Source organism: Siniperca chuatsi, linkage group LG9, assembly GCF_020085105.1.
Source record: "Siniperca chuatsi isolate FFG_IHB_CAS linkage group LG9, ASM2008510v1, whole genome shotgun sequence".
NCBI classification, from domain to species: domain Eukaryota; kingdom Metazoa; phylum Chordata; class Actinopteri; order Centrarchiformes; family Sinipercidae; genus Siniperca; species Siniperca chuatsi.
The window spans coordinates 15,355,951-15,370,221 of NC_058050.1; the positions used below are offsets into that span (position 1 = coordinate 15,355,951).

General features: G+C 39.1%; 2 protein-coding genes across 10 annotated transcripts in view; both read right to left on the bottom strand.

The window, feature by feature from the left end:
• Window positions 1-277: 277 nt before the first annotated feature.
• Window positions 278-4,683, bottom strand: gsdmeb (gasdermin Eb). Its single transcript, XM_044207462.1, has 10 exons — window positions 4,549-4,683; window positions 3,980-4,202; window positions 3,699-3,888; window positions 3,161-3,335; window positions 2,613-2,733; window positions 2,405-2,524; window positions 2,029-2,156; window positions 1,737-1,920; window positions 1,500-1,573; window positions 278-1,370 (listed from the first exon to the last, which is right to left on the bottom strand). The coding sequence occupies exons 2-10, from the start codon at window positions 4,182-4,184 to the stop codon at window positions 1,143-1,145; spliced, it is 1,425 nt and encodes a 474-aa protein (XP_044063397.1). The 5' UTR covers window positions 4,185-4,202; window positions 4,549-4,683; the 3' UTR covers window positions 278-1,142.
• Window positions 4,684-5,906: 1,223 nt separating this feature from the next.
• The window catches only part of osbpl3b (oxysterol binding protein-like 3b), a 32,894-nt gene continuing 24,529 nt past the window's right edge, over window positions 5,907-14,271 (bottom strand). For 5 of the 9 annotated variants that reach the window (XM_044207445.1, XM_044207444.1, XM_044207446.1 and 2 more), the window contains 11 exons: window positions 13,511-13,648; window positions 12,779-12,869; window positions 12,315-12,559; window positions 10,176-10,313; window positions 9,997-10,060; window positions 9,798-9,876; window positions 9,504-9,648; window positions 8,006-8,150; window positions 7,775-7,901; window positions 6,977-7,099; window positions 5,907-6,784 (listed from right to left, as the gene is read on the bottom strand). In XM_044207445.1, coding sequence (XP_044063380.1) covers window positions 6,688-6,784; window positions 6,977-7,099; window positions 7,775-7,901; window positions 8,006-8,150; window positions 9,504-9,648; window positions 9,798-9,876; window positions 9,997-10,060; window positions 10,176-10,313; window positions 12,315-12,559; window positions 12,779-12,869; window positions 13,511-13,648 — 1,392 coding nt within the window. In that variant the 3' untranslated portion in view covers window positions 5,907-6,687. The other 4 variants (XM_044207448.1, XM_044207443.1, XM_044207449.1 and 1 more) reach the window with 2 other exon arrangements.

A 14,271-nucleotide genomic window follows, 5' to 3' on the forward strand; every position in this document is an offset into this window, starting at 1 on the left:
AATCAAACTGCATGAAAAGTTTACATATTCATAAACCAATGTGCTCAAGTGATTAAGAATGAGGTTTGTAGCTGAACATTAAAAAAACAGCTTCAAAGATTTATCTCTTTGAAGGACAATGCTGTGGTTTTGTGCAGAAGTGTCAAACAAAATTTTCAAAACTAATGAACATTTAATCTAACAATATTTAGTGGAGAAAAATAAAGAAGTAAGGTGGAAAGTTACTATAAACAATCTAAAGCCACAAAGAATGAAAAGTACAAGATATCCCACAGCATGAGACATGACATTATTATTATTCATGAGGTTTTGAAGTTTTTATGACAATGACAAACAAGACAATTCTATACAAAGTTTACTGTAGATAAAGAGAGAACACAATAAAAAAGTGATGCTTCTTTCATACACTAAGCACATTCATCTGTAGTGACATTACCAAAAATCAGATGGTAAGAACCAGGAGCTTGTCATTGAACCCTTGTTCTTTCATTTTTATTCAGACTAAAATCTGAACATTATATTCAAATTGGTGTGTATATTGATGCTAATGCCATCAGCAGGTACTAAGTTGAAAATGTAAATTCTAGTCAAAGTTCTATATCAGAGATTAATTAATCTGAATTCAGCTGTGACCATGTAATAGAATATTTTTAAGGCTGCAGCTATTTATTAGTTATTTTTTTATTATACTATGGCCACTGAAAATTCTAGGGTTGGACTGGCTTGAAGGCGTGGATTAACTCCTAGTAACAATTAATTTGTAGGGTATCATCCCTTACTTTAATAAGTTGATCAATAAGTTGCTCATTTGTTGATGTTTTTTCTATAAAACCAGAAATACCCCTCACAATTTCCCAGAAGCCTAAGGCAAAATGCTTGTTTTGTCCAACAAACAGTCCAAAATCCATGACTTAAACTAATTGTCAAAATGTTTGACGAACTGTAGTCGATCGTCGATTAATTGACTAATTGTTTCAGCACTAGTACATTTATAAAATTACCCTAGAGTAAAATGCAATAATGTTTTAGAGGACCAAAAAGAATAAAAAACAATGATAAATAATATTTGATCTATGTGATCCCCTTTACCTCACTCCAGTGTAGTAGTTGAAGTTTCTGGTGTATATAAAGGCGTCTTCATTTCAAACACAGTGAGTCAATGAGGCAAGACCTCTAACAGCAATACACAGGAACAGAGGAAGGTTTCCTGGCTGGTGGTTTATTTCAGTCTTCACCGTGTCCCTGTCTCTCTTCAGGCACACATTAGAGGAGGCAAACAGATGTTCAGTCTTTTGATAGACGTCTTCTGTCAGTGCAGCTAGGCCTGCGCTGCTCAGAGGCAACTCTCCCTTCCCCGATACACACTGCACCTGGAACAGGTGTGGCACGAAGATAAAAGGCAGCTAAATCAAAGTGATGCATAATTTGAAAAAAAACCCCAAACAATCACATAATGTGTTGTTGTGTTGTATTTTTTTGTACAAACTGATTTTACTAACCAGTAGCTCCAGAGCCTGTAACACTGTGAGGCTGCAGCACATTCCCAAGACAGAAAGACAATCATTTGTCATCTCTGAAAGACAAAGATTCAGGAAGAAAACAGAACTTAAGGAAATGAGGTTTGAGGACATTCTGCATGCAGTGGGAACTCTTTTCACAGATTGAGGACTTCAAGCAACATTTCACTTAAGTAATGGGCTAAGTAATAAAGGCTGCGCAGAGCACAGCTTTCTCACCATCCATGGCACTGATAATGAGGTGAAGGGCTGTGAGGACTGGTGTGGACTGGCCTGCCTGAGCTGACTCCACCTGACCAGACTGCTCCAAAAGGTCCAGAATTGCTTGGATGTTCTGTTTTTGCGAGTCTGTTGTTGTAACATCGCCCAGGGCAGGTGGCTTATCCAGGCACATCTGGTCCAGCTGAAGCAGAGGAAGACATCCATATTTAAAAGCCAATGTAACAGAAGTGGAGTTAGCATTAGGAACTTATGTGTCTCTGTGTTGACATGACCTTTCTGTCCCACTTACCACATTCTGAAGTGAACTGACGGCCCCTCTGTCCTCCATAACTTTTGTGATTTGCTGGAGCAGAGAGGACCTTGTGGTGACAGGAAGAGCTGAAAGCAGCTGGAAATGATCACTCAGTTGCTCCAGCTCTGCCAATGGAAAAATATTATACAAATTTGACACACTTTATCATTCACCTCCACTGACAAAATCTATGCATACAGCAGGTCACTAAAAAAAAAGACTGCATAAGACAGCAGTGGGCCTCCAATCTCAAGAGGCCTGTGACTTGAAAACAACATGCATTTCTGACCACATTATCAGCTGCAACAACCATCTACAGTGACACGTTTTAAGACTGCAGAGAGGAAAAGCTGAGGAGAAAACAGTAATTTACCTTCTCTAAGTCGGCTATTTTCAAAAGGGTACGCAGGAGCGCCGAAGACATCCAACAGTCCTTTCCAAGCAGGGCCATCTACTTCAAAACCTCCAGTGGTGTCTGACATCAGACACAGCTCTGTGGAAAATGACATTTCAAATACCCAGATATGAAATCTGGAAAAGACTATCCACTTCATCTATGAATTTAGTGAATGATTTCTCACCATAGCGTCCATCATGTTTAATCTCTAGCTCAATAAGGCCATAGGCAATGGAAGTATGGATGGGAATCTCCATGGTAACGTTACTGTCTTTACTCAAGCTCCCATTCTCCTTCAGTGAAATCTGCAGTAGACACATGAGACCAAACACACATTTCAACAAAACTCTGTGTGTTTTAAAGGAAATATCCACTCTAAAACAGTATATTACCACTGAATAACAGTTGCTGTAGACCCTTTTGCTGGTGTATCTGATTCCAAAGGATGTGCAAATGTTGTATACCAAACATGTCGGTTTAATATCTCTCATGTGGCTACAACAGAATTTATTATAAGAAACCTTTTCATCTATCTTGGACATGAACAGTGAATGCCCAGTTTTGATTTCAGTCTCTCAGTTCCTCTGGAACCAAATTACTGAAGAGGAAGAGAATTTTTTCTCACCAACAGCTGGCAAGAATTTGCAGAACTGGAACTCATTATGGGAAAAGCAGGATACCACTAACTGTGTAAAGTGCTCTTGAACAGGGTACTCAGTGCTAATACTGTACCTTTGGGCTCTTGGACCCGCAGAAGCTCAGTCCTCCTCCACACTGTCCTCCCTGCTGCACCTCCTCTATGACCGAACAGGGCTGAGCAGTCACAATACGCTCCTTCACAATCCCAAACACCTGTCTGTGCTTCTCCTTTGTCTGCTGGACCAGACTATGGGACATGTCTAAGAACCTGAGACATTGAATTCACAAAAATACCAATGTTACATTTCACAGGGAACATTCTTGGAAATATGAAATTCATACAGACGAGAAGTATTGTCTTAAACTGATTTGAATTTTAAAATTAATAGGCATTAAACAAAAAACTATTCATCCTAAACCAAAACAAGAACACATTTTCTTGTGAGTGTTAATATTCAACTAAGCTTCCTGTATTGTGTGCAACTTTATGGGTGGACAAAGTTCACTCTTGCTGTTTGCAGATCTTTAGCGGACTGACTGTCAGGTAATAGTTACAGTGTTTTTCTTTCATTTTAGCTCTATTTAAACAAACTCTATTAGACAGGACAGTGGAAACTGGTGGGGAACCAACCTATCCTTGGAGTCTCGCAGCAGCTTCTGCACATCCACTTCCTCTTTCTTCAAACTGCCAAAGGATGACTGGAGTTTGGAAGAGTCTTTACCCTCCAGGCTCACGGTGAGGACAAGATTTGCATCCAGGGTTCCTTGAATGTTGTCACCGTATGTCCCATTGTATTTGATGAAGTCTGTCTCTGTGACAACTGTGGACAGTGAAACATTAAGGTTTTCTGTGATCTTCTGTGAAGATTAAAGCGGATGCATATACTAGTATAAAGGACTTTTGATGTTTACCTGGCTTTATAGGTGTGTCTCCTGTTAGTATATCATTGAGGTCAAAATCAGTGGGAAGATACTTGGGCTTCTGCCACAACCAGAAACGCTTGCGCTTCACCACCACGGTCAGAAGAGCAATAGTGTCATTCAGGCTGGACACTGGGATCAGCAAACCTCCCTGATCCACCTCCTCCACAAAGTTTCTGGTAGCTGTGGCAAACATCTCCCAGCTGGATAAATCCTGTGAGGGTGATGATGAAGCCGGGTTTAGAAAAGCCAAAGCTCGTCCTCTGGCTACAAACTGTTCTTTTCTTTCTTGAAAATAGTCCTCATAACACAACTGCAGTTAATTCTAACACTTAATGTTACTGTACTTTTACAGCATATCAAGCACAACAAAAGCAATGAAGAATATTTAGAGAAATAGCCACTTGCATACACTCCTTCACACCGAAAAAGTAGCTACTTGCTAGTAACATCAGCAAACACATCAGTCTTAAGTTGTTGCGATTGAAATCGCAATTCGCCTGCTTGTAGAGCAAAAACATCATCCTAAGTGAAACTAATATAAATGTGTTACCGCGTACCCAAAGTCCTTGTTTTAATGATAAACCAGAAGAGAAACTTTTTTTATGTCCAGACTTTCAGAGCACATCAGCGCCGGCTGAGCAGTGAAGCTCCTTCTGTTTTTAACAAAAGACGCTCCGCCTCCTCTCCACAGGAAGCTGTGGGTGTGATTCTGAAGATATTGTCAAAACATCTATATTATTATTATTATTATTATTATTATTATTATTATTATTATTATTAATATAGATGTTTTGACAATTTCATTAATAATAATAATAATAATAATAATAATAATAATAATAACATGAATAATCTGTGTATTTTTGTTTTCTTTGTCGCAGCATTATAAGGTGTTGGCCTTGAACGTCTAAGCATTGAAGCTTCTAAGAAGCTGCAGAATAAAGACAGACATGATTTACAGCTTTTTACAGTAATCATGTACGGTATGTATTAAATGTATTTCTTTTCGTAAAAGGACACATTAAGTTACAATTAAATAACACGCTGTTCTGGACTCCTTTGACTGTTCTTGCTTGCTTTTTTATGAGTTTTTAACTCTACTATATACTCTATCACCCACCCTGTGACAGGATACTGTAACTGTAATGATCTACAACAGCACTACCAGCTTCACTGATGGCTTTGCACTGTCTATGCTGTGATGGCTATTTGTTGCCACCTAGTGGCTGGTTCAAACTCCCCAGAATAGACTTCACCAGCTTCACTTTACATATTGCATTGTGTACACATATTACTTCATTTATTATTACGCAAAACGTACAGTAGTATGGACAAGAAGTCAGAAATACACAACAGCATCAACCACACCACATTTAATGATTTTTCAAAACGACCTGAGGCAGTAAACAGTTCACCTAACACCTGTGTGACACAGCCATAATAAGAACTGTACATTGTAAGCTGCACATGGTATCTATGTCAAGGTTCCCATTTGGAAAACACTATCTGAGGCCAACCCATGAAATTATTGTGGTGGGAGGACTCACCTTAGAAAGTTGTTACATCAGATAATTAACTGTGTATATATGTGTAACAAGCAAGGCATTGGCAAGGGCTCTTTCAAGATTATAATGCTCCCATACACACTGAACTTTGCATGTGTTTGACCAAATGGCTTTCATTGCCTCCCAAGGTACCGGAGCTAATATAACTGCCAAGGGGTATTCCTGTTCCACACAATATGATGGCACTGAGAAGAAGAAAAATGAATTTCCTCCTCTGTGGACATGTGAGGTTTAAAACTGTTGTTTTCTCTTTTCCCGTTGGTACATTCAACCAACATTTACAATGGAAATGATGTGGAAATGATGATAATGGTCTGGCCGTTGCAAACAGTCACAAATGACTCCACACAAAGAAAGCATCAGAGATTTTATTAGAGCTCTTGGAGCATCGTTTTGGATACTTTTGGTCCCAAAGCCCAGGGTCCAGGTAGACAATGGTGCAATGGATAGAGTGAAAAATGGCTTTGCTACTGCTGCTCATAGTTGCACAATCATTCACACAGTCATAGCAAAAAGCAGTAATTACTGTTATGAGAGAAAAGTTGAGTAAGGATTTAAAGATCATTTGAACAATTATTGTTTGGACTTAAGAATTCCTTACAAAACTTTTTTTTAAAGATCTCAGAAATGCAACAAAAATAAATTAAACAATATGAGTACAACAAGTAAGGCATCAGGCAGGTGCAGACTACATGTCAGATGTGTACACTTATTTAATGGCATATCAAAGCTAGTTTATCTCAGAGGTAGAGAATGTCCATGATAAGAAGACAGCTAAAGTGACCAGTTGTTCAGTACATTTTAAGCTAGTGTAGACCTGTTATGATAAGGATTTATCATCCTTTATACCAAGTAGTTTTCCTTTTACAAGTGGTGCAGTGTAACACATCAGGTGAAAATATGGGCAAAATTTACCAAAATGTATCAGCATTCTCATAATATGTTTGCATAAACATGTTTACACAACTTATATATGCACTTGTTATTAAGGCAGTAACTTTGATGAACTGCAATAAAGAAGATCAGTGCTGAATGTGGATGGTAAGACTGGGATACAGACATCACCACAACCAGCCAGGATCACAGTAGAGGCTGTGCAGGTCGACATGTGTGTGATGTGCAGTTCAGGGGTCACCACAGCATAGGAAAATCTATGTGGGTGAAGTCAGGGTCCTTCCTCAGCTCCCAGTATGTGTTGTTGCTCACCCAGGTATCATCCTTTGACTTCCTGTAGAGGAAGAAGAAAAATGAGACTAGTGAATAGTGAATATTGTGAAAGATAGTTGAGTGTGTTGAAACTGAAAATTGTGACACAGGCTGCTGTTACAGTGACATATAACGTTATTAAGAGCAAAGACATGCTCACTTTCCCATAAATGACTTTCTTAGTGAGAAACTAATAAATCTAGATATAGGCTACCTGAAGAATTTAGGTTGATGTGTTACGTTGTTCTCCTCCAGGACTCTCCGTCTCTCTCTCTGCAGCTGTTCAATCCTCTGTTTCTGCTCCTCTGCAGCCTCCCAGTTCCCCTCCTCCAGCAGTCTGCCAGCGAGACACAGACACATTCATTATGCAAACATGGTAAAACATTTATCTTCAATAAGCATGTTTAATCTTCACTCATATTTTTTGGTTTTGCATTATTACAGTAGGATAACCCAATTATGGATAAATAGGAAAGCACATAACTCAGGATATTGAAGGACTAGCAGCAGTGTCATTTTTTGCTGCTGTGGTGAGTGCTTTTCCTTTCTGTGGCGCCTTGTGGCAGCAGTGTACAGTTTACAGACTTTTAAACCTTAAAAATGTGAGCTAAAATTAGTTGGTCCCAAATGAATGATGAATCTTAAAGCCTCCACAGTTACTTGCTATTCTTAACATGCGTATTGATGTGCCTATTTTGGGGCTATTTTGATCATAGGGTTGGGTGAGCATTTTTAAAGACGTGTTAAGAGGACATGATGTCAGATTATAAAAGGCGTGTTGCTCAGATATTCACTGACGTAGCGCTGGTTTCTACATCTCATGTCTATGATAATTCTCTGGCACAAATCTAACTGTTTTAACCAGGTTTCTCTAAATCTTTAATCCCAATTAAAAAATGTGTTTATTATTTACATGAAGTTTAAGAAATCAGATTATTGAAAGCCATCAATCCTTAATGTCCTTGCATGTAAATACACAGATGTCTTAATATACCATTTTTTTCCCTCTTACCTTTGGTCTACACGTAGTCTGGTGTCTGTGGGTGGTAGTAGCAGTTTCAGGGATGGGTCTAGCTCATTCAGTTCGATAGCAAACTTGGTGAAACCATAGTACTGCTCATGGTCTACTGGCATTGCATCTACATTGCACACAAATAACATTCACTGCATCAGATACTGTAATAGGGAGATATGCACTATAAAAAGGCCTTCAGCGCATGCCTATGAAAGGAACTCGTCATACTTGCTCTCCATATGCATGTGGCTGAGGGCGGGTCTCCACAGAAAACTGCTTCATGCCACTTTCCAAAGAGTCTGTGGATGACCTTCCCTTTATTATCTGTGATAGTTCCCTCCACCTCATTCATACTTGAATTCCAGTATTTGGCCTGTGAAAAGAATTGACAGTTGGAGAAGAACATAGTGTTAAACAATAGGTATCTCCTTGACTCACAGAGAGGAGTATGCTAGTATAATTGACAATGCAGAGATAATGATAATGTGTTCTTGCAGTCAGCAGGTGTTGCTGTTATGTAAACCATCCTGTGTGTGTTGCTGGGCTGGTGTGTTTAACAAGAGATGAGGGTGCATAATAACTTCTGACATGTCTTGACTTGATATCCTGCACAGCTTCAGGAGGTCTTTCAAATGGGCACAAGCTAAAGCAATTAACCTTCTCCTCTCAGCAAAGGCTTACATCAAACATTGAAAACATTGAGGGGTTCTTGCTGGCATTGCAGGTGAAGAACACCATCTGTGTAGGTTTATGGACTAATGAAGGGATTACAGCATTTACTATGACTGCAGATGACCTATATATATGGAGAAAAGTGCCTTTTCTCTGCTTGCAGGTTATTGTGATCAAACCCCTGGGGTTCACAGAGGGATGTCTACCAACACAAACATATGGCGAATGAGAAAGAGAGGAAAGAAAGAGGGTGCTACAGTACAAAGAATATACATATATATTGTGGCTTATGTTTCACTATATTTCACAGTAATGGATACACTGGACTGGAAGTGGATACAGGTGTGACATCAATCCTTAAGGCTGAATGCTTCTGCAGAAAAAAATCAGAAATGTAACTGATTGCTGTATGTTATTGGTCTACTTTGACTTCCATATGTTTTCTCCAACATGTTCCCATAGCCAGAGTGTTTGTTGACAGTGACAAGTAGGTCTATCTGTGGGTGCACAGTACTACAGGACACGCCTTCTACACGATACGCCCTCGAAACGTCTCGATAGTGAAGTAAACACGGACAAAGTTTAAGAATTTATATTCTCCATTTCACTAATGATATACAAATTCGAATTTTGGGATTTAGCAAAGTTATTTTTAGTGCAAAGCTTCCCTTCACCCCCCTCTAGCTCACTACTTTCAGTATATACTAAATGCAAGACACCAACTTATAATTACATTACAAATCCATCTGGTGTTGTGAAAATGTTACAACAGTCAAAGGTGACATCATACGCTGAACCATAAATCAGATCAAGGCATCTACTGCAACCACTACTGCAGAGAAGCATAATTCAGCTTTAAGTGTCACATTTACAAAGTAAAGAATTTATTTGTCATGAGAAATGTAAATGGAAGTTTTGTGTAGCTCAAGTGCATAGCCCTCTCTGTTGGGAGCGTGCTCAGCGAGTGAACGTTGCATTAGAAAAAGTTGTTGGTAGTGGTAATGGGAGTCATTAGGGTGGGTGTAAATATAACTTTTTCACATGTTTGCCCCACCTTAACAAAAGTGATCTTGCACTGACAAATATCACTGCTGGAGTTTCTGATGGAGATCTCCCCATAGTGCTCAATCCAGCGCTGTCCACTGAGAATGTTGTGGATGCAGGACGTCACCTTATTCCACTCATAGTGGTCTCCAAATCTAGAAAAAGGGAATTAAAAAACAACATTCCTTTTAACTTGACACCTGCAGATATTGCTTCTTTTTTGAGGTGGTCATTAGTTTGTACAGTCTGTGTGTATGCGTGTCTGTCCAGTCTTAAATAAGTAAATAAGGCAGCAGAGACGCACCCTGGCAGAGTTACATGAGTGGTACCAACAGGAACAATCTCCATTGACTTCCCCCAGAACTTGTTCTTACACCTCACATCTATAAAATCAATCACAAAAAAGAAAATGTACACACTGACATTAATCTTGGACAACTGGCTACTGTTGTAATCTTTGCAGACATTGACAATGAATCAGACTAATTTCTATATTCCACTACCTTGCCAGAAGATGAAGTTTTTAGACTCTGCATGGCAAGCTGAGATCGGTGGGTGATGGCTGACCTGACGATGTAAACGGGAACAAACAGCTGGGTTAGAAAATTGATTCAGTGCATTATTATTAGAATACTGTGATTGTTGAATTGTTGATAGTACAGAAATTGGGATTCATGCATACCTGCTCTGCAACAAATCGAAAGCCTTTATCTGGCCGGTCACATTCATATGTCTCTCCCAGGACGGGGTTGAAAGGCTTTCCCCCAGTTCTGTAGTAGCTGGATGCATAGCCAGATACAACGAATGTAGCTATGTATATCTGCACAAAGAGAAACCAGTACAGTTAGTAGTGCTTTATTTTTCATTTTTATTACAGAATAATGAGTCACCGCAACTGAGGTGGAGCGAAAAGCATAACTGGGACATAAAATTTATCTTGTGGAAAAAATGTAAAATAATTCCTTGAAACATTGAACTACCTGAGCTATATCATCAATTCAAAGTACCACATATCACTGGTTCATAATGTGTGTCAAATCCCATTCTGATTCTCAGCAGTTCTAATTTCCTCTCCATTTTACTGTAATGAGCAGAGAAACTGTCTGAATACTCCTCTAATAGTTGCACTGAGCCAAGAGAGCACTGATAATTGCTTCAACATCATAATGGGAGGCCACAGATTGGAGTTGACACCGACTTCAGCTGCTTTTCATTTCACATTTATATACTGTATATTGCACACTTGTCCTTTATAACTCCACAGGCTGTACACCTCCCACACAAAAAATGAAAAAAACTCACAAACTCCATCACTCCAAAGTTAGTCAATGCAAATGCGAGCAAAAATTAAACATTGAAAGAGGCAGAATCATGCCATCTTCCTGCTGGAAATCTACAGATAGAGATTAGGGTTTCTCCCACATGAAGTGGAACAAGCAGGGCTGGCACAAGCTCTAGTACTGGACAATACCTCTGCCAGCAGACTGCTGGAGTCCATGGTCTAGAGGAATAATAGCCAGCAACAAGTAATGGGTAATTCCTGGCTCCTACAATCGTGCTTCATAGTCCCTTAAATCTGCCTCAGATGCTGTAATTGTCAGTTCATGCTTGTAATAGTTACTGTATGCTTTTTTTTGTATTGATGGACTTTTCTAGCTTCTGGCATTGCAGTTAAAGAATAGTTTGAAAACGCTAATTCGCTTTCTTGAGTTACATGAGAAGATTGATACCACTCTCAGGTCTGTGTGCTAAACATGAAGCTAGAGTCAGCAGGTGATTAGCTTATCTTACCATAAAGACTGAAAACAGGGTGAAACAGCTAGCCTGGCTCTGTCCAAGGTTTAGAAAATCTGTTTGTGTGTGAATTAACCAAAGAAGATAACTTTAGAGGTGCTGGTAGGTGATTTTTTTTCACTTTGGAGAGGGACAGGCTAGCTGTTTCCCCCTGTTTCCAGTCTTTATGCTAAACTAAGCTATTAGTCTCCTAGCTCCAACTTCACACTCAGTGTCGCCAACTTGGCGACTTTTTCACTAGATTTAGCGACTTTTCAGACCCTCTTAGCGACTTTATTTCTAAAAAGGCAACTAGCGACAAATTTAGCGACTTTTGGAGTCCTAGCTACTTTCATTGAAAAAACGATGGCAACACTGTTGAGACTTAACAGACAGATATGGCATGAATCTTCGCATTTAACTCTCAACAACAACAGCAACAAAGCGAATAAGTGTATTTCCCAAAATGTCGAACTATTTCTTTAATACCGTGTTTTTCAACCTTTTTTGAGCCAAGGTACATTTTTTCATTGAAAAAAATCACAAGACACAACACCAACCGAAAATGTTAAAAAATGAAACTCTGCAGCTTATATACACAGTCATTCTTATCAAGGCAATTAGCTACCTGCTGCCACCTACTGATATGGAAGAGTATGACATGGTTACTCTGCCGGTCACTAACAGCACAGACACTCGACAATGGCATATTATTTGCAGACAATAATTAATTAGTTTTCAAAAAATGTTTTTTAGACCAATTAGGTGAAATTGAATAATTTTCCACGGCACACCTGACGATCTTTCTTAACTTGGCTCTTTCTGGTCTGGGATGTGATGAAGGGTTTTCCCTCATTTCTAACTACAAAAAATCCATTGAAATCTTTGAAAACTGGTTTCTGATTTAACAAATCTTAAAACTTTTGCCACACTCACTTCACCAACGGCATCTGCTTCTGTCAGAGGAGGCCCATTAACTACTGAAAGTGAACATGTGATCTGAGTAAAAAAGACTCCCCACACACAAACAGTGAATTTGCCATCTCACCATACGTTCAAAAGGGTCCTGTGTGTTAGCAGCCCTGTCTAGCAGTTCGCTGCACTCCAGCTCCTCACACAGTCTCTGCAGGGTGTTGAGCGGCTCATTAAGTTGCACAGGCATTGCCACTTTGGACAGGTCTTTGCCGATGTTGTTTCTGAGGATGTTCCATAGGCTGATGGTGCTGTTGTTGGGGCTGGGCGAGGGCAGAAAGGATCTACGCTGACAAAGGACAGTGCCTTCTTCCACAGAGCCTGGGAGCAGATGGTATAAGAGGTCAGGTAAGACACTGACAGCTCTTTGTTAATATACAACTAGCAAATATGGAAATTAAGTAATTGTGATACTGGAAAGCCAGTGTACAAAAATGACTTTTGACTGAATCCATATAATTGCAATGAGGTATTGTATTTACATTTTTACTGAATTTAGCCTACAGTACATGTCCCATAGCTCTTTGTCCCATAGTTTACCTGAGTTTTGTCTCTCACTTTCTGTCTCGTTGCTGAAGTAGTCCATCGAAATATTGTCACTGTCACTAATGTATGAGTCATCCTCTGATACCTTAAAAAAAATCATCCAAACTTTAGCAAATAGATAATAGATACATTTTTAATACCACCTGCACAAAGGCACTGGGCAGGTCTCTTTCAACATCCTGTCACATCAGCAGAAGATGTAATGCGTTAGAGATGGATGGTCCCTTGGGACCTGGTGGCAAAGTTGCACTTTGGCTTGCTGTATTTTTAGATTAAAGTAATTAACTTTCATTTTCACATTGCTTCTGCTTCAGCTGCTAACTGATCAGGCATTCCACATGAACACTGAAGGAAGAGGAGCCTGAAGTAACAGAGGGCAGACTTGTTTTATGACACACTTAAGACCTTAAGATAATGTTAAGTTAAATGGCATGTTTTTCTCTTTGCATTAGAACAGCACTGAATTCTCACAATGTGCTTAAAAACACATTTTGCAGACAGAATGAATGAAATGTCAGGCAACAAATCAATTAAGAACCTCTGCTGGTAATTTGGTTTTAGACCCAATTGTCTATATTAATTTTTCTCTCCATTTTTAAATGAGACAAATTACTCCAAACGTCAATAGTAATTATAATTCCATTATGCAGCCCTAAACATCAGTGTTGACAGTTTATGCCACTGAGTACCAGACACATCAGTACAACTGCTAACACTAGGTCTCACCTCATTTTCAGAGGAACTAGCAGACAACAGAACTTCCTGTGCATCAAAGAACTCGGACAAGGACTCTGTGATTGAAGCTCTGCTCTCATTGGACACTTGGTGTACGAGGGGATGGGATTCGTCAACAGAGTCCTGTTTCTAGGAGACACAGTGTTCACAGCTATAATTAAGAAGAAGAAAAGGGCAACATCATCATAGCCAGGAGGGGTGGCAATCACAGGGTAATTCAGAATACAATACAATCACAATGTGTGGATAGTGAGAGTACACTCAAAAATTTGGCATGCAATATAATGAGAGACAGTCATCTAGAATATGGTATATTATAATATGAGGGTTACTGAAGAGGAGAAATAACCCCAAAATGTTCATAAAGCAGACATCAGTCCTACAGTACACTATACTATATTTATTCACTGCATTGTGAAATGCATTTCAGTTTCATAGATATTTATAGACAACAGAATTGAAACATCTTTCTCTCTCTTTTTAATGCACAGCAACATGTTCATGTGTGCCATCATTTGAGTGTTTAACAGTCACAAAGTGATGACCTTCTAAAAAGCACTTGAATTAAAATGTGTGTAAAGGGACTATTCTGCTACAGGTATAGACCAATTTCACAATATATTGAGAATATACTGTATCAATTAAATGTATTTCTGAGACTGTATCAAATATACCACTGTACTTATTATTTAGAGCCAGTCAGAAGTGCAAGTGTGCAACAAGTGTGCACACCCACACAAATTCTGTCTGAC

What these genes read in the sequence shown, in the direction of transcription:
- gsdmeb (XM_044207462.1), bottom strand. Translation starts at nt 4,184, where the DNA reads ATGTTTGCCACAGCTACCAGAAACTTTGTGGAGGAGGTGGATCAGGGA. An exon ending in TAAACATGATGGACGCTATG is followed by an intron (nt 2,525 to 2,612) that starts GTGAGAAATCAT and finishes CATTTTCCACAG; the next exon opens with AGCTGTGTCTGATGTCAGAC. An exon ending in CATTATCAGTGCCATGGATG is followed by an intron (nt 1,574 to 1,736) that starts GTGAGAAAGCTG and finishes TTTGTCTTTCAG; the next exon opens with AGATGACAAATGATTGTCTT.